This window comes from Amblyomma americanum, chromosome 7 (genome assembly GCF_052857255.1).
Source record: "Amblyomma americanum isolate KBUSLIRL-KWMA chromosome 7, ASM5285725v1, whole genome shotgun sequence".
NCBI lineage: Eukaryota > Metazoa > Arthropoda > Arachnida > Ixodida > Ixodidae > Amblyomma > Amblyomma americanum.
Window position 1 is genome coordinate 47,829,466 of NC_135503.1, and position 27,381 is coordinate 47,856,846.

At 45.1% G+C, this 27,381-nt stretch overlaps 1 protein-coding gene across 1 annotated transcript; it reads left to right on the forward strand.

The window, feature by feature from the left end:
- nudC (nuclear distribution C, dynein complex regulator) lies at positions 1 to 27,381 on the forward strand. Its single transcript, XM_077632062.1, has 10 exons — positions 1 to 198; positions 784 to 861; positions 2,604 to 2,792; positions 6,330 to 6,392; positions 12,515 to 12,628; positions 14,226 to 14,294; positions 16,308 to 16,433; positions 21,124 to 21,207; positions 22,614 to 22,732; positions 27,267 to 27,381. The coding sequence occupies exons 1-10, from the start codon at positions 121 to 123 to the stop codon at positions 27,316 to 27,318; spliced, it is 972 nt and encodes a 323-aa protein (XP_077488188.1). The 5' UTR covers positions 1 to 120; the 3' UTR covers positions 27,319 to 27,381.

A 27,381-nucleotide genomic window follows, 5' to 3' on the forward strand; every position in this document is an offset into this window, starting at 1 on the left:
GCAGATTGCCCGGCAACCGCGGCATCGCCGGTAAACGGTAATTCCGTGCGCTAGTCGTCTGTACTTGCACGGCCGCTTGGTACTTGATAAGTTGCCCGAATCTGACGCGTAGTAACTACAATGCCCGATTCTGATGTTGAGAAATTTGACGGTATGCTGCTGGCCTTGGCGCAGCAGCATGAAGGCGGCGTGAAGGAGGTGAGCTGACTCAAACTGATGCTGTGGAGCCGGTGTCCACCCCGTAGATGTCACTAGGCCTAACGACGTAAACACGCCCGCACCAGTCAATGCGCTCTGCACGAGCACGGTCGCGATAGCTTCAAGAGTCTTCTGTCAGCATTGCGTGTATCGAGATCATCAAAGCCACCTGTGTTTTGATTAGCTTACTCTTGTTAGCTAAGTTTACTGTCTTGAACCGAAATGTTGCGTGAAATGCATTCAGACGACGATTTTTTTGTGCATGTTGGTTCTAGAAAATTCCGTACTCGTATTACACTACGTGCAGGCATGGAAAATTAAATATTACTTCGTTCTTCTGTTCCACACCTGTCCAAAAGAATGGTCTGGGGTAGTTAGTGGTGAATGTCCTGAAGCATGAAAACGCTCAAAAAGGGCCGACAGGAAGGGATACACACACGAGCTGCTGTTTGTAAGCTTCTGCCGTTCTGTCACTTGTAAGCTTTTGTGCCTCAGAGTGCTGTTGCAGTAGCGCCTTCAGGCGGCGTAAATGCAGCGCGTATGCGCCCTGTCTCAATTAATGATGTGCTACGTCTTGTCACCTAGCTGCTGGACACCATCTTCAGTTTCCTCGCAAGAAAAACTGATTTCTACATTGGCGGTGGCCCAGGCTCTGCGAAAAAGGTGGGAACCGTTATTTTTCTTCCGCTTGGACTTGTAATCTAGACGACAGTGTCATATTTTTGGCTGTTCGAAGCTGGTCTTCTGCCAGATCGAAACGGCTGTCGATTCACTGTCATCACAGCGCCATACATGGCACTATGGTTTGTCAGGTCAAAAAGAGGAAGCAGGTGGGCCAGCACAGTGTTTTTCTCCATAATTACTCGTTTCTTTGGAAAAGCTGACTTCGTATTTTAGTCGGCTTTCTATCTGCTTCATTCTAACGTGTTTGACCAACAAGATCAGGCTGTGTACACTGAGTCGGTCGATTCTTTCTTCAAGTGCTGAAAAACTGTAGTATGCAAGACTGCACAGTGCAGCCTCACAAGCTGAATGTATTGATTGGAAGGGGACTAGACTGCAGTGCAGAAGTTGCGACACTTGCATAAATAACCTCTGTTGTTGCGCTTTGCTCTCTTTCAGAGCTGCACTGCTTCATTTAGCGGCACTGGCAATTGGCAGATTTTTATCTTTTTAAGCGTTGCTCAGTTTCAACCGTTTTATGTTGGCTGTCATGGACATTGTGAAATAAGTTTGTCATAATGCAGCCCGCGCCATTTCTGGCCATATTAATTCGGTGAAGTGAAGCAAGGATCTCATTCTATTTTATGGTCTATTTCCGGCTTGAAATTCAGTGTTACCAACAAAGTACAGGACAAAGAATTATTGGATTAGTGCTGGATTTAAGTCTATTCTGTCACACAATTATTATGTACTCGGGTACCGAAAATAATGATCCTTTGAAGCAATTGCACCTGTCGGAACATTGTACATACAAAGCCTTTTTTTTTTTTTTTACAAAACCAAATATTAGATACATTAAGCTTAGAACACACACAACCAATATCAGAATATGTGTTTCTCACACTTCAGACTGATCAAAAGGAAGAATACCTTTCTTAGGTTCTAACTAGCACCACCCTTGGCACTTTTTTCTGTTTATGCTTGGGCCCCTTGTTGAAGCGCATGCATACAAGCTATGATTGGTTGAGCTGTACACATGCCGTTTTCACTGTGCTTTTTTCTGGCCACCAAGTTCAAAGTTTGGGAAAGCCCGTCGGGCCTTGCTATTGCAAACTAAAGAAAGCAATCTGCAGCATAATAAAGTGGTTCATTCAATTTTACTTCTTTCACAGGAACTTAAGGCGATGGGCATGATGGCTGTAACTGTTTTGGCAGGACTTGTGCCCACCTTTGCCAGGGGCAGATTTAAAAATGGAGGTTACGGGGCAATCGTCCCTCTGAAGCAAGAAATTTCACTTACAAAAGCCATGCGAACCTCTCTCTATTGACAAAAAGGTCCAAAAAATATATTGTTCAAATGGGGCTGTCCCCCAGTCGCCCCTTCCAGGAGGGAATCATAAATCCGCCTCTGAAAATTGCAAGATAAATATGACAGGCACCACTGACTTCTCCTTTTTTTTGTATGCTTTGGATAGCAGTTGTGATTTTGGCAGTTAATGCGTGTTTTGATGGTTTTTAATTTTTATTTTTTGCTGTTCTGTTCTGCAAAGGACCTGTGTATGGAAAACCATCTGAAGTTTATTATATAAAGTTTTATGGCAACATAGATATCAGTGATGTGTTGGACGATAGTTTCTGAGAACTAAGGTGGACACTACATCTTATTGGTGGGCCTGCTGTCATGCTTGTGAACCCTTTGAGTTGGTCATCGTAATAGCAGTCTTTTTTTGTTTGTTTTCCAGCTTATACTCGAAAAGTTCTCCAAGTACGAGTCGGTGGCGCTAGCAGAAAAGGCAGAAAAGGAAAAGAAGTTGAGAGAAGCTGAGGAACGGCGTAAGGCTAAGCTTAACAAGACGAAGGAGGAACAGGAGTGCAAGGTCCAAGAGCTCACAGACGCCGAGGCCGAAGCACTTCAAAAAGAACTTGACAGGGTATGTACTACTGCCATGCACTACAGCTGGAAAAAGCGCAACTGTAAGACACGGACCACGAAAAGGCTGTGATGTCCGTCTTTTCGTCGTCCCTGTCTCAAAGTTGCACTGCTTTCTTCAGCTGTCATGAATTACCAACTAGCCCTATCAGCAACGCTTGCAAAATGCCATGCACTAGCAGTGAAAAAAGGAGAGAGAGGTTAGAGCACATCCACATTCTCGAATGATTGCTTTCACTCGTGCTTTCTGTCTCATTAAATGTGAAATGGGCAGCACGGTACATCACTGCTCTCTAGAGCGTTTGTAACAACTTTTCTATTGGCATGTCTTGTCAAACAGGGTATACCCCACCCATTCAGTTGTGTGCATCAAGCTTTGAATGAGGCATTACTTTATGGCTGAGTCAAACAAAGTGTCGTAGTACTCTGAGCGTCGATTCCTGTTGGCAGTGCCAGAAGGTGGAAGCATTCATGGTTTGAAGTAAAATAGTCGTTTGTTTGTTCAAAGACAGGCTTGTGGGAGACTTTTTTGTTGTTTCGTCATCATCAGTGTAGTAGTTTAAGGACAACGCAGCGAGCTATGGAAAGAAAAATGATGGGTGTAACGTTAGGGAACCGGAAGCGGGCAGAGTGGGTGAGGGAACAAACGCGGGTAATGACAATCTAGTCTAAATCAAGAGGAAGAAATGGGCTGGGGCAGGGCATGTAATACGAAGGGAAGATAACCTATGTTCCTTAAGGGTAACAGGCTGTATTCCAAGAGAAGGAAGGCATAGCAGGGGGCTGCAGAAAGTTAGGTGGGAGGATGAGATCAAGAAGTTTGCGGGGATACAATGACCGCAGCTGGCAAAAGGACAAGGTTAATTGGAGAGACATGGGAGAGGCCTTTGCCCTGCACTGGGCGTAGTCAGGCTGATTGTGATGATGGTGATCAAATTGATATTGCCAGCTGTTATGCTCCTGCATACAGCTAATATGCCCTCACAAAGCCAAGTCCACTTCTGCTGTTTCCCTTAGTGGGTGTGCATTGAAAGTGATGGCCCTCAAGATGACTATTGCACAGTGCAGTTCAAGTGGAGATTTTTTTTTTTTTTCGTGCACTCTTCACATCTCCCTATACGAGCAGACTGTCAAGTGCTGGTATGGAGAGCTGAAAGCTAGGAGGAGGTACAAGGTGTAACCATCTCCTCTTTTCGTTATGAGGATCAGTGTGGCACAAGTAATTTTGTTGCTGGAGTGAATATTTAGTTTAATTTGCTTAGCTTCATTTTTTGGGAACAAGGTGTGTTGCACACTCTAGGCTATGGCTGGGGCAGTAACTGGTGTGCTGCAAAGCAAGACAGAGCCCTCTAACATTTGCTGCTAGGCTTGAGCTAGCTTTAAGCTGTGCATGTGCAGCAGAAATACAGAGGTGGGCTGCTCATCGATCCCATGGCGGCTGTCTGCTTTGTGCTTGCGCCTTCTGCCACAACGGCCACATTGGCATTGTTACAGCGCCAGCCACTTATGCCACGGTGGCCGATACACTCCAGTGGCTCAGTGGTTATGGTGCTTGTCTGGCTGCTGACCCGAATGATTTGGGTTTGCCTGCAGCGGTGTCATTTCGTTAAAGGCAAAACACAAAAGGCGCCTGTGTGCTTTGCGCATGTCAGCGCACGTTGGAAAGAACACTAGGTGGTATAAATTAATCCCGAGCCCTACACTACGGTGTCCCCCACAGCCCATATGTCGATTTGGAATGTTCACCACCCTCACCCTAGCTTTCACCCTAGCTTCTAGGGATAAATGCAATTGTACATCCTTCATGTGTCTTTAGGCTCCCTGAAGAAATTTTAAATTCTTGCTTTGAAAGCTTTTACCACTACCACTACAAACAGGCCTTCTGTATATAATTTGAACCACATAGGGTTCATTGACATGCACTGACATTGCACAGTGGCCTTGTGCTTCACCTCCATCAAAACACGGTCTCCGTGGCCAATATAAAACCCTCGTCCTCAGTCTCGGCAATCAAGTGCCGTAACCGCTGAGCCACTGCAGCAGGTTGCGATGCATGAAAGAAGTCTTTTAAGTAGACCACTCCTGGAACACATCATCGATGCACATGTGAACGGCTTAGTGGGAAAGCATTCAGCTGTTGACAGCATGGTCACCTGGCTCAACACTGCGGAGTTTGCTCTGTTAGTGAGAGGAAGGGTGGTGAAGTACTGTATGTGGACATTTGCAAGACATTGTTAGAACCCACTAGACAAACTGTTGTTGTTGTTTCCCCACATGTGCTGTCTTATCTTGGTCACGAATCTTGGCAGTTACAACCGAAAATACTGCTTAGAAGCTATGCAATACAGAGGACTCTAATTCATACCTGCTTGTGGGATCTTCGGCTGGTTGCTGTGAGCATCCAACTTAGAGTGCACAGCTCGGGACGAGCTGTGAGTCTGAGTTGGAGGAGGCGTCGTCAGGCCAAATATGCAAGGTGCTCTGAGAGCGGTCATGTGACGGAAACAAAATGCAAAAGCCTTTCATTTGGCAGTGACTAGTAGCAACATTCGGTGCATTTCTTTTATTTCACAGTGTACCTTTCTATCAAAGCATGTCTACATTTCATCATCAGAGCATTCTTTGACAAAGAGCTGTTTGATCGGCATCAGAACATGACTTTTGAGCTTGGTCAGCGATCGTAACTCAGTTTGCCAGTTGACACTGCCACTCTTAAGGCACAAAAGCATGGCACTCTCACTGTGCAAATGCACATTTTTTGCACTGTACACACTATCGAACACCTTTGCTACATTTTCAGTCACAGTATTAGAGCCGCAAAGATGTCTCATCAAAAATGCAGGTGCAAAGACTCTGCAAAAGGCCCCCTTGTGCTGAGCCTGTTCCATACTTGCAAATGCCGGTAGTTCAGTCAGCAGTGTTAGCGCAGTGATCTGTGCTGCTATGCATAGCAACGAAGCTGTCAGACACGCCAGTACACACTGATAAACTTCGTTAGATTGAAGCTGGTGCAGAACTCTAGTACAAGAACATCAGAACATTGTAACAAAGCCACTAGCTGCCACTGCATTGTATATTGCTGCTGTGCTGGCCCCATGCTAGGATTGATTGGAAGTAGACACGTGACCCAAAGCCCCCCAACCATTATGCGAAGAAAGTTGGAGTATCTTGAGGTGTGATGAGCAAGGAGCAAGCACTCTGAAAGAGCCAGCATGAGTCACCTCTCGGATTACTCCAGAGTGCCCTGAAACAACTAGCCAAAGATGCCATTAGTTTGGACAACTGCGTATTCAAAGAGGTTACCCTTTAGACCTGTGCATAAACAAGCTTTCACCCTTTCCTCGACTTCAAAATGTTGTGTTGCCTGTGTATTCATGGATAGTATGTGAGGTGCATTGATGTCTAATACATTGTGCTTTGGGGCTACTAGCACCATACGCCATGTTTTAAAAAAAGTAAAAGCCTCAACAGCAGCGCTGAAACATTGAATTCCTGGTGTTCTCATCTGTCTACGCTGTTCTTTTTTCCATTGTTTCAGGAAAAGGAAGAGAAGGCAAAGAAGGCTGCACAAAAGGAGAAGGAAAACAAAGATGAGAAAAAGGTAATTGTAAAACATGCACCGGTGACACATCCAAAGAAGCTAGCTCTATTTTATTATCTTTGACGCCTTAAAATCTTGTCAAAGGTTGGCAAACTTTTCATCAAGTCGAATATGTAAAGCAGATGTTTGGCAGGATTCTTAATTGGCCAGCTCGAAAACCGCTCATGGATGAGCATTGATTGACTGTTCAGACTTTGTGGTTCGGAGGTGTGATGCAATGATGATGATTTGATATAATAGGTATACTGTGACTGGCTTCCTTCTGTCTTTCTTTCTTTGTATTGTTGTTCTTTAACATGAAGTTTTCCAAATCTGTCGCTTGTCTTAACCTTATGCCGTACTATTTGTTTGTGGCAAAAAAGTGTTGCTTGCCTCTGATGGCAGACTACAGCCTTGTTCCTTCAGCTTTTTTTTTGCAATAATAACAAAATGGGTTGCAAGATATCAAAGGAAATTTAACAAAGTGAACATTCTGAAAAGTTTCAAAGGTAATGAAAGAAGAAAGTGAATACATTTTACTCTTGCAAAATTTTGTTGATGAGTAGTGAAAACAGTGGCATTGCTGGTATGTCCGACTTCCTGAGATGTTGATAGATGTCACTTAGCTTTGAAATTTTCACGGAACAAAAAAAAATGGAGGCACTGACTGCATATGAGTACTGTGTTGTGAGAAAGCAAGCATAATACAGTAGACTCTCATTAATTCAAACCTCATGGGACCTGATATTTTTTTAATTATCAAAAGTGTGCCTTAATATGATCCAAAACTAAATACGATTCGGTTTATGTGCATATCTATGCATACAGATATTTTGTATTTGGAATAGTATATTGTGCTAAAGCTCAAAGCTGTAGTGTGCACAGCGTGAAATATTGGTGAAAGGCAGTGATATGTTTACTCAAGTGTGGTTTAAAAAATGTTATCAGTAATGCACTGGTTTTGCAATATAGTGTAAAACCACATTAAGACCTCAAGGGACTGGATAACCGCAATCATCGTGGGCTAGTAGCGAAGCTCAGAAAACAAAACTATGCGGCATTGGGGCAACTTAGATGGACACGGGCAACGTTCAGACCGCATCTGAGTGAACCAGTTAGAGGGGTTAAGTTTTCAGCTCGTGCAGCGCAGCAAACTTGACTCATCAGACCTCGTTAGTCGCTCTTTCATGTGCCGGGAGCGTTGGAACAAGACAGAAAGTTTGAATTAACGAAATTCAAGAGAAGTTGCGGTATGAATTAAGCAGCTCTAAAGTGCATTAAACCAGCCAACCAAAATATCAAAACTTTTGTAGCGATAGCTACATTACGGTAGCATTTCTGGCCTTCAGCGTGGCAGTGCCGCCACGCTGTCATGTGGTTGGTCACATGGTGTGGAGCAGCTGCCGGTGGCGTGGCGCCTTGGCTGATCATGTGGTTCGTCATGTGGTTGGTCACGTGACCGAGTTCCACTCGGCCAGCTGCAGCTATCGCGTCACTCCTGGTTTAACCAAAGCTAAACCACTGCCAATTTTTTTAATTTTCCGAAAGCAGGAATTATGTATCTGTCTTTTAATTATTGCAGGTCTTCTGTGTATGAGCAAAGCACAGTTTGTTTTACAGTAACTTGGGCAAACAAATGACTCAAAAGGCACGCAGAACACCAAACAGTACTCCCCTGTTTTGTTCCCCTCTAGACAATGTGCAGCATTGTTTAAAACCAATGCTGGCAGGCAGTGAATGATAGTATGAAAAACACGCACTAATCAACATTGTATGTGTGTCGTCGTATCTGACTGTGGTTCCAGCTGGTTTTAAACAATGCATAACCAACTCGCCCAACAAGCCACTCTGCTTATCCGGCAGCACATACTGGTTAGTTGAAACAGTGGGAGCCGAGTCGATTCAGGTGTAACAGAAAGCTACTGACATTGTGGCCAAATGTTTCAATTTGCTGTACAGAGCCTGGAAAACAATGAAGTTGCATACATTAAGTAAGTGATTCTTCCACTAGTAATGCGCCTCTTAGGCTGCAAGTGATTGTTGCTTTTGCTGCAGTGTCGGAGGTTGTAAAGCAGGATAACCAGATAACCATATACCGTAGTTACTCGAATCTAGGCCGACCCCGATTCTAAGCTGACCCCCTAAAGTCCAAAGGCAATAAAAAAATATATATATTACCTCGAATGTAGGCCAAATAAAAAAAAGCGAGGACAGCGTTCACAAAATGCAAACAGCATTTATTGAATCTGAACGTGCAGAACTCATTCACCGTCATCGTCGCTGCTAGACTCGTCGCTGTGTTCCTTGTCACTGTCACCTTCAAACAGTGTACTATCTTCGGCACCGTCAAGCGCATTAGATACGCTGCACTTTTTAAAGGCGCGCATGATCAAAGTACCTGGGATGTCGTCCCACGCTGCAGCTACCCAGCCCGCCAGCTGCGATAGCGATGCACTTTTGATGCGGCCCGTTGCCGTTAGCATGTGGTCTTCGTCAGTCAACCAGTCCATGTAATATTTCTGCAGACGATCCTTGAAAGGTTTGTTGATGCAGACATCAAGTGGCTGCAACTGGCTCGTCAGGCCGCCCGGTATGACAGCTCGGTCTGTGTTCGCTTGGGCGAGCGCAGCCTTCACGTTGTCGGTCAAGTGCCCACGGTAAGAGTCGATGGCAAGGAGCGAGTTCTTTGTCAAAAGGGCTCCTGGACGCCGTCGCCACACAATCTTTACCCACTCTTCCACCATCGCACCCGTCGTCCACCCGTTCTCATTTGCCCACACAATGACATTTCTTGGGAAAGTTTGTCAAGCAGGCAGTGTCTTCCTTTTAAATATCATACAAGGAGGGAGTTTATGTCCATCAGCTGTGCAGCACAGCATCACAATTGCGCGCTGCTTCTCGTAGCCCGCAGAGCGCACCTTCACCTCCTTGGCACCCTTTTCATTCACGGTGCACGCCACTGGCATATCAAAATACACAGCCGTCTGGTCGGCGTTGTCGATTTTCCCAAGGTTGTAGCCCGCCACTTCTCTCTTTCGCAGCACGTAGTGCTTAAAAGCTATCAGCTTTTCTTCGAAATTGCTTGGCAGCTTCTGGGTGATTGAAGTGCGACGTCGGAGGCTGAAGCCGAAGCGCTGCATGAATTTCTGAAGCCAGCCCTGGCTGGCTTTGAAATCTTTTGGCATTAGGCCTCGCTCTCTCGAAAGTTCCCTAGCTTTCGCTTGGAGCACTTCTGTTGTCACTGGAAGGGCAGCTGCTCTCTGCGTCCGAACAAAGTCAGCTGAAACTGTCTCCACTTCGTGGTGACGGCCTTTCTTTGGCCCGCTAAATGCCATCCTCGTTGCGGCGCACGCAAAAAGCTGCTGTCATTGTCCCCTCCAACGACGGACGTTTTTCTTGGTGACGCCGAAGTCCTTCCCGGCTTGAAGGTTCGACGATGCCTCTGCGGCTATCACAACTTTTCGCTTGAAAGTGGCACTGTAGTGACATCTCCTGCTTGGTGCCATCGCGATAACACCACGCCACACACCGATACGGCCGACACGACACAAGTCAAAATGGCGACCTCGCTTGTGTATGGTTGGCTACTGGCACGGTTAGTAGCGGCTGCGATACTGACTTCTCTAGATGGCACTAGCTATGCACCATATTTAGCAGTTTCAACGAAAAACTGGCGCGTTTTATAAAATCCTCGAATCTAAGCCAACCCTAGAGTTTGTAATATGATTATTTGAAAAAAAATATCGGCCTAGATTCAAATAAATACGGTATACTCATGTAATTTGCGCAGCTTTCTATATCTTTAGTTAGGGCTTCAAAAATTGGTTGCGCATATTACACAGAGATTTCGCAAACACATCCTAAAAAACTCAACGAAGGTCATGACGTGCAATACATATACCGTATATTGCTGCCTATGCATCGACCTCCCAGCTCGCACTCCTCGCTGGCCAAAAAAAAGAATAAGTTGACTCCATATAAAAGACGCATGCCCCCTCCCGCCCCTCCACATGGTTTGTAGGTCCCCGTGGGATGGCATTACAGCATGTGCGCAGCCCAAGGCAATAAACACTCAATGATACTATTGCAGAGCCAGCAGTCAGAGGCAAGTGGAGATAAAAGGCAGTAAAACGGCACGCTAGCGTGCCACCCAGCTGACTAGCGGCCATGTTAGCGGCAAACTGAACAGCAAATGGTTGGGTAGTTCAGGATTCCAATGAATGCTGGAAGTTACTGGAGGTTTGCTCTTGCAAGCGTTCATCCGGGAAAGCGACCGCCAGCATGAACGAGCCAAGTAAATGGCACACAGTTTGTCCCCTCACTGCTCACATCCTTTCATACCGCACACGGTGATGTGACTGCACCGATCTTCCCAAGCTTGCCATGCGCGCACTCGCATGCATGCCGGTGGTCAGGCACAGCAGGGGACATAAAATGTGCGAACTAACGCTTTTGTTCTTTTTTGTTTAACTCTGGTAATAAATTTGCGGTGGGCAGATTACAATGGTACTGCTGTTGCCTCAGGCAAGTCTCCATTGGGACGCACACATCATCCCCTTGACAGCTGGTCCAGGAATGCTTTGTGTTGCAACTGAGGCCTTCAAAGCCACGCACGTCACTTCCTTGGCAGCTTGTCCAGCAATGCTTTAATGCTTTGTGTTCTAACTGAAGTCTTCAAAGCAACATGCATTACCCCCTTGATAGCTGGTCCAGGATTGCTTTGTGTCCTAACTGAAGTCTTTGACTGTTTCTGCTTCTTCAGCTAATCGGTGCATGCTGCCAAAGATCAATGCCATGGAAATCAGAATATGGGGGCCAGCTTGCTGAAGGCATTTTAAGTTCCCCACCCTTTAGCACAGTAGCCTGTTGGGGGATTGTTTGCCTGAGTCACTGTATGTTAGCATTTGGATGGTTAGGTTGGTCCTGCTAGCTACCTGTCGTTTGCTTTGGTAGGCCACAGGTTTGGTCGTGGGTTTTGGTTGATGAATTGTTTTGTACAATGCCTCAAAAGGAATGTTATCCTGCATTTGCATAAACATAGGCAGTGTGGCCTTCTTGCTAATGTCATTTGCTTTATTTCTTACAACTAGAGCTGAATCTTACCGTAAAAACCGGAATATAGGTTGAACTTTTTTCAAAAAACCATGGCGAAAAGCCTACCTCTGTCTTATATACCGGTCATTGGCGGAAAAACTAGGAAGTCTTGCAGCAATGGGCGGCTGAAGTCAACAGCCTCCATCGCCATCAGCAGCAGCGCGGCACGGCGACGTTGTCACACAGCCATTTTGCGTTTCCATTATTGCAAGGCTTATTTTGTTAAAAGGCTGCTTTTTTTCTTTTTTTTTCTTTCAAAATGTGCGGAGGCCGACGGCTATTCACCGTCGCCTTCAAGAAAAACGTGATTGAGTACGCGGAAACTCATAGCAACCTGGCGGCAAGGCGTGAATTTGGAGTATGCGAGAAGAGCATTCAGTACTGGCGGAGGCACAAGCTGCGTATTACAACTTGCAGCAACCAGAAGAAAACATCATTTCATAGGCGGACCGCAGCGTATCCAGAATTGGTAGGAAAGGTTGCGCTGCGTGCAAGATCACTGCCTGAGACTGCCAAATGCATTCGCGTGAATGCAGTAGAGATCGCGCGTGCCTCTAGACTCACAAGGGCACAGTTCAAGGGCTCACCATCCTGGGTGTGGCGATTCATGAAGAGGAAGGGCTTTGCTCTATGGTGCCGTACTTCTGTGTGTTAGAAACAAACACGTGGGTCGATGGGCGCGTGATACTGTTAAAAAATTGGCCCGGTGTACATACGAGCAGCATTTAAATTTTAAATAAATACTGTCACCATTGTACAACGTGTTCAGTCACATTTGTTTCAAGGTAAGGGTGTCTTTCAATACTTTTTGCATTGAAAAAGATTTTTTTTTTTTTTTTCAATTTTAGAATTGGTTAGTTAAGGGGGTCGACCTATATTCCGGTCCGACCTATAGTCCGGTTTTTACAGTACTTGGATTAGTTGTGTGTGGTCATTCATCGAGGTCATTCAGAGAACATCATTTCATGGTTTCTGCTCTGAAAGAAAGCTCTGCTCTCTGTTCGCAATGTTGACCGGTTGTGTGCTATCCTGGACTTTACCCTGCTCAGGAAGATGATGATGACGAGGAAGACGAGAAGGACAAAGGGAAACTAAAACCCAACGCTGGCAATGGCTGTGACCTGGAGAACTACAGGTGGACCCAGACACTCTCAGAGATTGAAGTAAGTATGGGCTGTGTACTCTGTAGCCATCAGTTCTCCTGCTCACTGTTTTGCAGACATGAATTGTGGAAAGGTTGCGCTTGGCAAGTTTAGTGAGGCTTATTGATCTGGAGCTAACTGCAGCCAAATGTGAAGTTCCACCTGTTTCCAGAGCCACTAGAGTCGTGCTAGAAAGGGTTCTGTACAGCTGACCTAACCGGTGGCCCTCTGGGGTATGAACACCACAGTTTGGCGGTTGAGCCGGGGAAGGAAGCAGCCTGTGGGTGCCCTGACAAGGGACTATGGATCTCGAACAGCATTTTGTATTGGTGACGTTTTGCGATGTCAAGCATGACAGTCTTTCTGCATAACGTGAGATGATGCAAAGCCACTCACTGCAAGCATGCTTATTCTTGGTGACAGTACAGGCTGGCATTTTGCAAGTTCTTTTGCATTTCTCCTCTTGTTGTTTTATAATTGCTGTGTCATGTTGCACACCTTGTTGCCTCTACAATTTATGATAGTAGCCAGGGTCAGGGGCATTGCAAGGCCATGTTGGTACTGTAGAACCCCGCTATAGTAAAATCGGTTGTGATAAAAACTCTGATATAGTAAAGTGAAGCTGTGGGCCCATTTTGTCTTCCATATATGACTGTGCGTTTTTTTTTTACAGCTGTAGTAAACATTTAAAAAAAAACGCTATATTGAAGAGCGTCTGGCCGTGGTGATGAACCTCCCGCGGAATGATCGACATCGCGGTACGCGCGGAGTGTAGAATCGCAAGGCAGATCCCGAATGCGCTCTTTGAGGTGGCTTCACCACGAAGCTCAAGAGCCGTGAGGAGAGACCGACGTTTCGAAGACTTGAGGCCACAAGGCAAAGTGCGCGGCGCACACGCAAAAACTAAAGCTGGGCATAAACTTGGAAGGCTGCGTGGGTCGCTGGGAAAGGAAATCCAGTAAAAATGCAGTGAGGAGTAGAAAAGGAAGAAAAGGGCGCGAAGCACAGGGAAGCAGTGGCAAGAAGCAGAGGCATGGCAGAACTGCTTAGGCGGTTTTGCCATGCTTTATTTTTTTTGTGTGCGTTTCTTTACTGCCTCATAAATGATGCTGAAGCCGCAGAAGATGATGCCACCATCATGGAAAGCTTTGGTTTTCACATGGAATCACTCACTTTATTTTTTAGCCCTGTTGTATTCGTGTAATTGCGGTACTTCCACAAGTCTTAATGTAAACGATGTCTAAAATGCGGTAACATATGATAACTGATAGTAAATAATTACCACATGAAGGAACAGTAAGAGCAGGGCGTTAAATATTTGAGTGTTTGTTTGATAAGCCAACACTTCGTGCTTGGTAAGCAGCCAGAGAGCATAGTCAGAGTGATGCTATCGCCAACTGATATAGTAAAAACCCTGGTAAAGATTTTTGCTACTTTGAGCTACTTTACTATAGATGGGTTCTACTATAATTGCAGGAAGCTTGAAACAGTTACAAGTGTGTGTGTGTCATTGCTGGTCATACAGTGTGCCCAGGCACATTTGCTTTTGTATTTACCTAATACAGAGCGAGTTCTGCTTGAGGATCACATGTTTTAACGTATTTTTGCACTCTGTCAGCTCAGGGTACCCATACCAAGAAATCTGAAGATCAAGGCAAGAGACGTTGTCATTGACTTCGAAAAGAGAGTAAGTTACCAAATTTTAGGTATGAAGTATTGTTCCTTGTTTTGTTGTACCTGGATTCCTGCTACTGTTTCGGTCTAAATGTGGGAGTGCATTTGATGTGTTTCATATTTCTCTTGCCACATCCTAGCCCCTTTAAGTTTATCTTGAGTGTTTCAAGTATTCATGAATTTTTATTCATATCTAATTGGGATGGCTGAATCTCCAGCCTGTAACCACTTCAGTGGGAGGAAATGATTGCATATCTACTTTGCCACCTCTTTGACAAAGAACAAGTGTCTGGAGGTAGCTAGCACTGTGCCATTTGGATTTGCATCCATTAGTGAAGACCTGGATTCAAGTCTCATGGCCTCAACCTTCGTTAGCTAATAACATCGTCAAGGTACTTTTAAGAACTTCAGAGCCTCAAGATTAAAAGGACCGTGAGAACAAAATGAAGGTGCCCTGTGTTGATAGATAACGGCATTCTGACAACAAAGACTGTACTTTCACTGAAAGCGGAGCTTTTATAAGCAAGAAAAGGTTAAAAATTTAAACGCAGGTGTCATTGTCATTGACTGATTTTGTAAGCAAACTGTGATGCATCGACATAGATATTTTTGGGCATGGGTCTCTGGGGCTGGGTTACGCTTGTTCACTTCAGAACAGTGATCCCGGACTCTCTCTTTGGATGTAGGTGCAGTGTGTTTAAGTCAGGTGCCGGGAGATTCGTAAAATTCAATTTTCTCAGCAATAAATGCTTCTTTTGCTGCCAGACAAATGTCAACACAGCCAGAAAGAACCATATAGAATCGATTTTTTTTTTTACTAAAAACAAAATTTGGATGGAGTTGTCTGTAGACATACTCTGGACGACATCATCAGTTTTTATAGACTGCAAAGAACAACACATTCTATTCACATAACAAATTGAACTCAACTTTCCCTCTCTTTTGCTTCCTTTATCCACCCCCCCTTGTGCAGGGTAGCCAACCGGACATTGCTGGCTTATTAACCCCTCTGTCTCTCCTCCTCTCTGAAGTCTCTGCTTCGGGTTGAATGTTACTGAGCGAAGGTGCCTCTGGGGCACTTGTAATGCACACATAATCAGTTCTTGAAGAATGCAGGCTGTCATAATTTGCAATTCGTTGCGGCTGCCATCATGGCAGCAGCCATCATAGGAGTGAGATCTGTGCGGCCAGTAAGGTGCTGTAGTGGTGTGGGAAAACGGTAGGGTGTGTCACTGCATCTCATGCCCTCATGATTTCTTGGAGGTTTTGTTTCTGACGATGGGCTATTAGAGCAACATGGCAGTGAATTGCTCTCTCTGTGAAAAAATTACAATAATTGTGCTTTAACTGCCCTTGCCGCTGAACATTTGTACAATGCCTGGGTTCCCCCCCTTTGGACAGTCTACTGTCGTACTCGGACGGGAGTATACAAATATTGGCATATTCTTGTACATCTTTTTATGAAAATGATGAGGGCACAACTCAATTTTGTCAGGAATTCATATTGCAGTTTGGCAAAGAAGGTCATGGCAGTGCCAACAGTGCACTGTTTTACCATCTCATGAAAATGCTTTAAAAAAACTGACTGCCGCTATGCTGACCTTGTTGCTACTATCCACAGCTCTGCTACTGGCAAGAACTGATTGCTGCTGTCTGTGATAATGTTCCCATTTTTATTTCATTGATAATTTTTTTAAAATCACCTTAGTGCTTTGAATTAGTTTTAATAAAGCTATGCATCTCGGTTAATGTCGCACTCATTGTTGCCACACAGCGCGCGATCGTCGTGCCTGTAATGTCAGGGCTTGCAGACACTGTCTACCTCTGGAAATCGAGATGCGCTTATTAAAAATTCAAGCTGGAAATGTTATGCCAAGTTTCTCGGGCCCCACAGCCAGGTATTTTCGTGTGTACAATGAGTTTTTATTACCGCAGCTTTGAGTAGTGGCAGAGTTTGCTTTAAGGCAATAGTTTTGATTTCTCCCACCGATATATATTTACTGCTCAATTTTTTTTTTTCTTGCAGCACCTCAAAGTTGGCCTCAAAGGCTTCCCTCCTATCATCGATGGTGAGCTCTGCAATGACATCAAGGTGGAAGAATGCTGCTGGATCCTTGAGGATTCTTCAACGATCCTAGTCACAATGGAGAAGGTGAGCGTTGATCGCAGAACACTAGGACATCTTTGGAAAGGGCTGTTGCTGAATCCACTGTGTGGTTATCAGGATGTCTGGTCATGCTTCACTGATTGTGATCTCAGTTAATGGGCTAGTTCCAGGGTGCCTGATGAGGCAATGGACTCGTGTTAATTTGCACTTACTTAATTTGACTGCCAGCTCAAACAGGGGCCCCTTAAGGGGAAGACTGTTTCTGTAGAAAAATTTTTTTCTCCACCAAACTTAATGAAGTTGCATACCTTTCACCAGCTCCTCATGCTGATTTCAAAAATGTGATTACTTTCTTGATAGGTTAATTAAATCTCAGTATGTAATTAATTAGCCCCCATTGTTCACCAGAACAGTAGAGAGAAAGGTAAAACATAAAAAGCTCAAAAATGGCACATTGTTCGACTCCCGAAAGAAAATGAAACGCAATGTTGGAGACAGTTTTCTCATTTTGCCTTCATTAGTGATTCCACAGCGCAATGAAATTCCTGCAACAAACTTACTGACATACAATTAAGAACTAGGTCATTAAAAACATTTTGAGCCTTAATTGAAAAATTTGCTCCAACATTGCACACTCAGACCACCTGTTACAGGCTAAAAAAAGACGGATAGTTCTCTCAGCTATAGATGCTGAAATATGCAACTTAGAAATTTGCTCAGAGTCCAGAATTTGCATTCTGAGAGAAATTAGAAAAACAGAGCACTATTTATTAAAATAAAAATTCAGTTATCCATCCAGTGGCCTTGGGAAATTGCTAATAGCCTCCTGGAATGTAATCGGCTTGCTTACTAGCATTGAAATGGCGCTTTTTAAGTGTGCGCTGCACATTTTCTGCCAACTTGTGCAGATTTAAAACCAACAATCGTGAAGGTTGTGTCGTAGAGTGGTTCTGCAGCGGTAGTCACAGCGTCTTCGGTTCCACCCAAGAAAACTGCCTTGTGCTCTGTTGTGGGAGTCGATGCCATCTGCTGCAGTTTTCCATGCGCTTTCCTTGCAATTGCTTCGGCCTCGAAAAGTTGCAGCATCGGGATATCTCACCGAATGCGACCACTGTCCCAGGTTTCCGTGCCGGCGGCTGCCATTGCAGTTAGGCCTAACCTGGTCCCCACATCGCAAGGAGATTCGGGCAATGGTATATCCACGATGCTTGCAGTTTCCGTGGAGCTCTTCTTCTTCGACGGGGCAAATTTGACGTGGACGAGAAGTGCGTCCGACGAAAAGTATGCATTGAGGAACACAAGCTGCAAAAAACGCGCTTTCCGAGGCAAGCCGTGCAAGTTTACCGAAACGGAAGAAGAGCTGCTCTGCTATGTGATGGAAGTGCGGAACAACGGCTAAGTGTTCACAACAGATATGCCGCGAGACTTCTTGGATGAGCATGCACCAGAGCACAGGACCAGCGCGGAGTCGGAAACTCCGCGAGTGACAGTTGAACTTCGAAGAAATGCCGCTCATTCACTGATGGGTGTGGCACGTATCACACACCCATGTACACAGGTGCCTCTCGGGATGTGTACACAGGTGCCTCTTGGGGTGACTAAATTTAAGTTACTAAATTACGGTACAGACGCGTGCAAGAGCTGCACCTTTTTTCAAGATTCAGGGACAATTTTCGGGGTGCGGCCCATATACGATCTGCAAAAAAAAAATTCTTAAGTAAACAGATTGTATATGGGCTCCAACCTGAAAATCGTCCTTGAATCTGGGAAAAAAAGTGCGGCTCTTACACACGTCTGTACGGTAATTTAGTCATCCCAAGAGGCACGGACGTAACAGACAATTGAAAATAATGGGCATTTTTCATACACTTGGGTGGCCGCCTTATCTCTCCTGTTCACTAGAACTCTTCCGTAACAAACGTCGGGTATAGATGACATCCGGTAATAAAGGACAAGTCATCTTTAAATATTGATCAAGAACCTCGCTTATAAGAGACGTTTAACTTCACTTGTCGAAGTTTTCCCCAACTTCGCGAATTTGGCACCATCACTCGCAAACCAAGGCCATATCTGTGCTCGAGGGAGATGGCAAGGCGCAGTCTGTCAATGGTATTTGCTACAGCTACATTGAATACAGAGTGGTCCAGCTATCTGCCAAGCATCGACGAGTCGCTTCTTAAAGGTGCACTAAAGAGGAATCTGAACTCTCCTTTTTACCACGGGAACTCGATCTGCACGCTCCAAGCATTCTTAGAAACTTCAAAGTATCGTCCTGTGCGGCCGATTTCCTTAATCAAAATGAGAATAAACGTCCCGGCACCCACCTTTTTCTTTAACTCAACGCTGAAGGTAGGAGGAGTCAACCAACGCGTGGGGTGCCTTTCAGCTAGTCCCACGGCGGCTTGCCGCTCTGCCATCGGCGGAGTGATATGTAAATCAGAGTCTACACATATTTTTATTTCCGTTGGCCTTATTTGCGGCTATGTTGTCTGCGACTAAAACTGTTTATTCACAGAAACCTAAAAAAACAAAAGCGAAAGCGAAGCCACGGGACTGGCTGAAAGGCACTCCACGCGTTGGTTGACTCCTCCAACCATCAGCATTGAGTTCAAAAAATGGCGGGAGCCGGGACATTTGATCCGATCTAAATTGGGGAAATCGGTCTCACAGGACAATGATTTGAAGTTTCTAAGAATTCTCGAAACGTGTAGATTGAGTTCCCACGGTAAAAAGGCAAGTTCAGATTCTTCTTTAGTGCACCTTTAATTGCTAGTGCTGCATGGAGAAGGACTTCCAACCTACCGACGGGGGTCAGTGGAAACAATTTCCAGTCGTTGCAATGCACCACCCTTGCTGCCGCTTGCGTATGATTTCGACGTCGCGCTGATTGACAGCGCACATCGCCTCTGCTCCCAGCTTCATAGCTTGACGAATTTATGCAACGCGAGCAAACCTGTTCCCAAGGCAAACCTAAGAAGGGGACGCGTGGACCTCCAAGTCTCTAGCCCCCTTCGTTGCTCAGATAAGCACGACCACCTTATAAACGCAGTCGCCTGCCGACAACTGGCATGCTCTTCTTCAGCAGAGATTATGTTGCAGAGTGCTCCTTTTATAATTTTTGCCAAGGTAGCTCAGTGGTTATGGTGCTTGGCTGCTGACACGAAAGACGTGGTTTCGATCCCGGCCGCAGCGGTCAAATTTCAGTGGAGGCAAAATTCTAGAGGCCCGTGTACTTTGCGATGTCAGTGCACGTTAAAGAACCCCAGACGGTCAACGAAATTTCCGGAGCCCTCCACTACGGTGTCCCTCATAGCCTGAGTCGCTTTTGGATGTTAAACCCCCATAAAAAGAAAACCAAACCTTTTATAATTTTTGGGGCCCATTTTGCGTTAGGCAATTACACTAAAGGGAGGGCATAATTCTTACAATGCGTGATCAGTGCACTGAAAGTTTCGGTAACTCTAATCGTCAAAATATTTCCTCTCTTTGTGACCTGACATCTCATGCATCCAACGTGCCTATTTGACATTGGCTTTAGGTAGTGTTCATAACAGAATGGGTCTCTATACAGTAGACAACCAATTTTTCGGACTCCAATAATTCGAGCTTGCACTATATTTGAGCCTCGCTGAGGAACAGTCACGCACCTCGTAGGAACCAGTACGTTTTCACGGCTGATATTTTGGACTCTGTAGAATCGAAAAGTTCAATTTTTCGAGCTACAATAGACACTATCAATACTGCAGCAATAATTTTTGAGCCGAAAGTCCATTTTTTTGGCGTAATGTAGACGCGAGCAGGCATCACTGTTACAACTGACCCATTCTTCGCCACTGTGAAAGACGCCATCTTGGATTTAAACGGGGTCAGCGGGTGCTGACGGGAGTTGGACAGCGTGGCTTAGATAGGTTTGGCTGTTTGTTCTCCATCGTTGCCATTTGAGATAATGGCATGCTCACCATTGCCATTGAGATGGCCTACAAAAAGCCAAGATCATGTTGAAAATGTGACGAGACGGCTGCAGCATCCGCCATAATGGTCTACATGTTGCAACATGTAACCTCCCTTGTCCGCCGTGGCTTGGACGACTCCATCTATGGTGCAGGGCGGGGGGGTGCATTCGGAGACGCTCGCGTCTTCCCATGGTTGACCTCTCAATCTTCGCGAGCATCGCTGTCCGTGCAAACTGCCTGTTCTTGTTTCGTGCGGCGCGTGCATTCGTTTGCGGCAGACCTGCATCTGTGTCGCGATGCGAGGTGGTGCGGACATGATGAAAGCGTGACTGTTGCTTAGGTACAGTCTAATATGATTGCTTGCAAGCAGAACATGGTGAGGGGCGAATTTCGCGATTTTTAAAGCGGTTTTTCGCAGAAGGTTGGTTTTTCGAAGTTTGTGGATTTTTCAGACTTTGAATATGCGGACCATTTTCTGGGACCTGCCAAGGCCAAAAAATCAGCACCGGCGACGGTATCTCAAAGCTTTGCTTCCACTTTAACAGACACCTTATTGAAAGGCTACGAATTGTCAAAAGCAGCCAGTGCAGCTGGGTTCACATGCGCAACCTTATGCTGAACGTTCAGAAATATTTCTAGCATGTTGAATGTCATGCAATTTTTTTAATGTATACTACCTGTATGCATGTATGCTTGAGTGTAGAGGAGGGCCAGGTGCAAAGTCTGCACGGTAGTCAGTTCTTGCGCAGTCTGACTTTATGCTTTGGTTCATTTGGCTGCAGGTGAACAAGATGGAATGGTGGAATCGTCTAGTGACGACAGACCCCGAAATAAACACCAGAAAAGTGAACCCTGAGCCATCCAAGGTTGGTAAATTTTGAAGTTCTTCGTTTGCTGAGGCCTCTTTAAAAGCTACAGTGGCTGTTCATGCAGATGTGAATTTGTGGTAGCCGAGGCAGTGGTAGCTAAATTTGGGAAATAAGGACCTGATCTAAGACTTGTGTTGTGGCAGTGGTTGTTTGAAGGAGTACAGTAAAAGCTTATTCATTCAAACTTACGGTTAATTGGAACTGACGGTTAACTCGAACTGACGCGCAGTTCCCGGCACAGCCCCGTGTATTTCAATGGGGAAAAACTCCCGGTAGTTCTAATAAGTTGGCATCTGCTACGGTTAATTCGAACTAGGAGCCACTGGCTGACACCGCTCCTCGTAGATAGCATAGCGAGTAAAACACTCAAAATTTACCAGCGGTGTAAAACAATGGAAAAGAAAAATAAGCCAAGTGCATGGTGCTCACAGAGCCCGCGTTCCGGTGCATGCCGTAGCAGGTTTTCGCTGCTGGGGCACTCTCCTGTGCCTTTGATGCTCTCCTGCGCCTTTGATGCTTTGGCGCGAGCCATTCCAGGTTTTCGTTGTGCCGCGGTCGCTGGGTCGCGATCAGGTGGTGTAAACAACTTAGTATGGTGGTTCGGGGTTTGGGTGATGACGGCTTTTGTTGGTGCCGCGAGCGCGAGCTACGTGGACAGCAGCGTGGCGACGTTGGAGCCCTTGAGTAACGCCGATATAATTGAGGCTGCATGCTCCCTGTAGACATCGCAGGGCTCACGTGCAGTGAAAACAGCCAACAGTGATGAGTCTGACGGCAGCGATGAGACTATGCCATTGCCAAGTACACATGAAGTAGCGTCGGCGCTCGATGTTGCAGCGCGCCACTTCTCTGTCATTGAGAACTCTGACATTGCACAGGAGATTTGGGCAAGGTTCAGATGATGCTGATGGAGTCTCTGCAGAAGAAACACAAGGAAATGCACTTCGCTGATTACTTTTAATTTTGACAACCCTTCCCCGTAAATAAACATGTTTTGGAGCATAAATAGCGTCATATATTCCAGCACTAAAGCTCCGCGAATGCATTCCAGTACTTGTTTCTGGCGCATAACTGGCTGATCAGTTTATTTCATTTGGCAACAGAACCGGATGAATTTAATAATCAGAATATGTCCGCCACAAATGTGTAGTAGCGCCTAACTCTTGATAACGAGCCTAGATGTGATTGCTTCGGGTTTTGCCCGCACGGCAGGTCGCTATAACCGCTCAATCTAGCGCCCATTCGATAAATCGAGTAATTTTCTGGTCCCCTTCGATTTCGAATTAATGAGCTTTTACTGTATAGGATTTTGCATCACAGCACATTTATTTCCTGTTCATATGTTTTTGTCTCTTTTTGTGTGCACCTTGGATTACTGAACGAGTTCCTTCTGCCTCTTGCAGCTCTCGGATCTTGATGGTGAGACCCGAGGCATGGTGGAGAAGATGATGTACGACCAGAGGCAGCGGGAAATGGGCTTGCCTACGTCTGATGAGCAAAAGAAGCAGGATGTGCTCAAAAAGTGAGTTCCCGAGAGTGTGCGAGAACCTTTTATCAGCTGCTGCATTAAGTGGCTGACCAGGGAAACTTGTAATGGCCTGCAGGGGCGTTCCTCCTTTAATAACTGCAGGAGAATGATCTTTCAGATTCCAGAACCAGCAGGAGAATCAGAGCTAGAGAACATAGGAACACACAGTCGGCAGAAGTAATCTGTAACGAAAAATACGAACCTCTAGGTTTATTGTTTTGGATTTTACACATGTTGCACTGTTACTTTCAAGACTGGTTTAAGCAGTTGTGGGTAGCAGTGATACTTGGCTGCATTAGGAGTTAAAACTACTGGGGCTTGACTATGATGTATCAGGAATCATAATTGATATTCTTGTTGGAAATCAAACTGCTATGTCGGAATTTCATTACATTAGGACGAATTGGTGGTTCAGACAGACAGTACATAGCATTTCGTTTGCTTCCCGTAGAATTCACTGTTGAACAAAACTTTTCTTGTGGGGAAGCATTGTTGTGCATGCGGGCAAGGGAGGGTACCATCGCGCCTGCACCGAATGGAAAGGCACGTGGGGCACCGGCTCGTGGAGTTTTTAATGGCTGCTTTGCCGAAGGATTAAGATGAGAGATGGGGTGGAGGGAGATCATCTTGGTATTTCAGATCCTATGTCGCATGGCTAGCCAGCTGAGCTACTCCGGTTTGTTCGGAGCCAAAGGAAAGCAAAGACTAATAATACAAATACATAGAGGTTTCTGTAGAAGTGAGGAAAAGAAAGAGCAGGAAAAGAAAAGCGCAGGCCAGGGCCGTTTTACTCTTTCCTTACCATGCCCATTGAGCATTATTAGCCCGCTGACGATGGCTCTGCGCGCCGATTTCAGAACTTTCCGCATTGCTTATGTGCACGTTGCGTGTCTGGCTTGTGGTCACAAAACTGAAGTTTCGCTACTGGAGTAGTTTTCTGTTTTTCCCGCGAGGCGGCATTTTCGATCACGCTGCGAAGACATCAAGGCATGGTACCGCGCTCATTGACCGCTAATGATGACTTCGCCGTTTGACTTCGGAGAGTTCCACGTTGCTTGCGGGCACGCTGTGTCACCTGGCTTGTATTTCGGCAATTAAAATTTCATTTTCAATGTAGTTGTTTCCTTCCCCGCAAGGCGGCATTATTTGAGCACGCTCCGAAGACGCAGTGGCATCAAAATCACTTGACAGCCTCCGTACACGCAATGAGCACTCTAAGACGTTGCAAATCTCAGGATTCCACTTTGTACGCAATGGTTTTATCAATGACTCGAGCAGCAGGGTGTGTGAAGATGCCTTTTCGTCGGGATTCGATTCTGACATCGCCGATGGTGGAAACAGCCACGTAGTGCGTTGCCCCATTTTCCAGCCTTCCGGCTCCCAAGTCGCAAACTGCCAAACCAGTGGGCGTGCTTTTTGGAAATACCGCTTCGATAATGCACAGGCATCAATTTCACACATGGTTTCAATCTTACGTTGAAGCGTTTTGGCATGGTAAATACCGCAGATGGACAATATTTCTATATCGCAACCGTGCCACACTGTGTAGGTCGACCGCAATGGATGCAACCACTCGAAAGGAATGTGATGCAAAGGGTACTGCAAAATCGAGACAAAGACGTGCAGCAAACATCAGCAAAAGCTCTATTTCGTTCGTTACGCGCACATCGCAGTTTCGTGCATACCACGTGGTTTCGGATTCGGAGTGCTGGAGACACTGCAACATGCCTGATTTTCTGTATCTCGCCGCTGGTCGCGTCATCCATTGCTCAACAACAAGCAAAGACAGCGATGTGAGCTCCGATACCTTCAAGATCAACAGCTACAAGCAGCCATAGTGTTTCTCAATATTAATATTAAAGGGCGACTGAAGAGGTTTTAGAATTCAATTATTTTAAACTAGCCAAATGTGTGAAACTTGCAGGTAAAGCATGGGAAATGTTTTTGCGCTAGCATTTGAAGTGATGACATAATCGTCTACAGAGCAACAGGCTGAGGCTGTGGTGATGACGTTACATACGGTGGCGCTAAGTTTCCAGCGAAGAAGCAGTTGTTTCAAATAAGTAAATGAATCCCGTCAAAGGTGAAGCACATGAAGCATTGTTTGGCAGCTTCAGAAGATGCACGGCAGCAGACATTTGAAATTTTGGCAACAATGACGTTGCCTCGAGTTTCCCCGCACTCCTCCAACACATGAGGAGAAGCCTGAACATCACATACAACAGCATTTTAAGTGCTAGCGGAAAAGTACTTTGCATGCTAAGTTTACCTCGAAGCTTTCTAGATTCGAATTCTTGACTAACCTCGAATTCTGAAAAAAACTATTTCACCTTCGTTTCAAGAAACTCTATGCAAGCAACAGCCGGGTACAAATCTTGGTCATGCAGCTAGTTCCTGCCGCTATGCTGCTGCTAACACCAATGTTTTCAGATTACATTAGGTAATGTAGAAACATGGGATAACACAGGGAGAGAGCCCCCTCCTCCATTTACCCAGCTCCACACCTCCCAAAAGGGGGTGCAGCCTCGCAGGAGCGTTGCTTGGCCACTTAGGTGCTGCAGCGTGTAGTTCGAATTATCAGTGGAGCAACCCATTCAAGTTCAAATTGATGGGCTATATTTCACATAGACTCCAATGGAGCATTTGTGAGTGAAGTCATGCAGTTAGAAATATTGAGAAATTCAAATTAATGAAGTTTGAATGAATGACCTTTCACTGTATTAGCAAGAAAATTGGGTTTTTAAAAATCTTCCCGCTAGTCGATTCTTACTCATGACATCCTTACCAAAAAGAATAGCTGCCACTATTTTGAAGTGAATGGTTTTGTAGCTTAGCCTCAGGTACGTATCTGCACAAAAAAAAAAAAACTTGTGTCGACGCAGGCATTTCACTTGTGGAATCAGCTGGTGATGGGATACCTGTATATTGTTTCTTGGTCTTTTCTAACTTACAAGAGCTGTTTCCTATAAGAGTGTTCTATTTTGTTATTTGAAAGCAGTACCTGTTAATACGGGTGAACTTGTATATGTCCTTAGTGTCCCTTTAAAGAGAGTCTGCTGTACATAGTGGGAAGTTGTTGCAAAACAGGCAGGGAAAAAGACTTCTTGCCTTTTTTCAAGGCAAAGAAGTGACAGGGGTAGCTTTATTGGTCCCCTGCTTTCATTTCTTGAGAGCGCCAGTCTAAGGCTGCGATAAGGGAAGCCTGCTTGGGTAATATTCTTATTGGTCAACAAATAATGCAGCAGTTTCACTATGCTATGTTGTTCGTGCAATTCAACCCTGGGGGAAAGTCTCTTGTGCAGCTGTTACTGTTGAAAGTTTTATAATTTGTTGCTTGCGCATTCAATGTTCTGGAGCACCCAGGCCATTTTGTGTGTTAGCAACGCAGTCTCCGAACTGTGAAGTGCGCTTTTTTGTGCCCTTAGAATTTTATGAATCAGGGGAGAGTTTCTTTATTTTTTACCACTCGAAGCATCTAGAGTGTGCTTACTACAACTTGGAATATACCGTAGCTGACCAGATTCTGACACGCCACCATTTCTGATGCACACCCAATTTTCGTGTTTTCAAAGATGAAAATAAACCAAATTTGGGCTGAAGCCTGGGGCAACGTTCATATCTGCTTCTGCATTATGCTTTGTCACCGTCTTGACAGTTATTCTCTCTCAGTGCACCACAGCACAGCTCAAACGAAAACAGCAAAAACCACAACAATGTAGCGGGGTGCAACGTCTCCAAATGTCAAACATGCCAACCGCCAGTGCAGAAACGCTAACTGCCATCTTATGATGGCACGGATGCTGGGGTTTGGTTGTAGCATAGCTTCAGTTTTGTATCCGATTGTAATGCACATACCATTTTGAAGGTCAATTTTCACAAAAAAAAGTTTACATTAGAATCGAATAAGTGTGTTACTTAGAGTGTAAGGCATACAAACCAATCCGCATGCTTAGAAAGGCATTGTTCATTTCATTGTATTGAAAAGGCATTAGTTTTTATGTTGTCAAAGTGTATATGTATGCTGCAGCTTACTGATATGCTTGCATATTGCACCATCTGTCATACAACAATCCAGCACATTTGTGAGCATTGAATAGAGTTGTGTGGATGCATCGAGTATGTTTATTGCACTTGAGACTTAGTGGAAACCAGTGTCAGTGATAAGTGGAAATGTACATGTTAACAGAGTTGAAATTTTTTGTCTTGTTTTTGCATGAATGGCAGCATATACCTAAGAGTCCACTTCTATAAAATGATTGGGAAAATCTCACTTAACAAGCTATGCATTCCCAGCTGTGGTTGCTGCTCAGTGCCCACCTGCTGGCAGCACCTGTGGCAGGAGTAGTGGTGTAAAACTCTGGAATCGGTATAGTTTTTCTTGCTTTGTGTCTTTTATGCTTTGATACCTGCTCTGTTTTTATTAACCTAGAACTAACTTGCCCAAGCGTAATCTCTTGTAGTGTGAAAAACTTGGTTCATGGAGATTTTGCACTGACTCAATATTTTTCTGGCACTACGTTTTTTCTAGGTTTATGGAGCAGCATCCAGAAATGGACTTCTCCAAGTGCAAGTTTACATGATCGCTCCTGCAGTCATTCCACAATAGCGTTATTTCTCTGTAATAAAATCTGTCAATCTGCTAA

Bases quoted from the DNA above. Each gene is read 5' to 3' on its own strand.
- nudC (XM_077632062.1), top strand. From the start codon at position 121: ATGCCCGATTCTGATGTTGAGAAATTTGACGGTATGCTGCTGGCCTTG. The intron at 16,434-21,123 runs GTGAGCGTTGAT...ATTTGGCTGCAG, and splicing joins TCCTAGTCACAATGGAGAAG to GTGAACAAGATGGAATGGTG. The intron at 22,733-27,266 runs GTGAGTTCCCGA...CGTTTTTTCTAG, and splicing joins AAGCAGGATGTGCTCAAAAA to GTTTATGGAGCAGCATCCAG.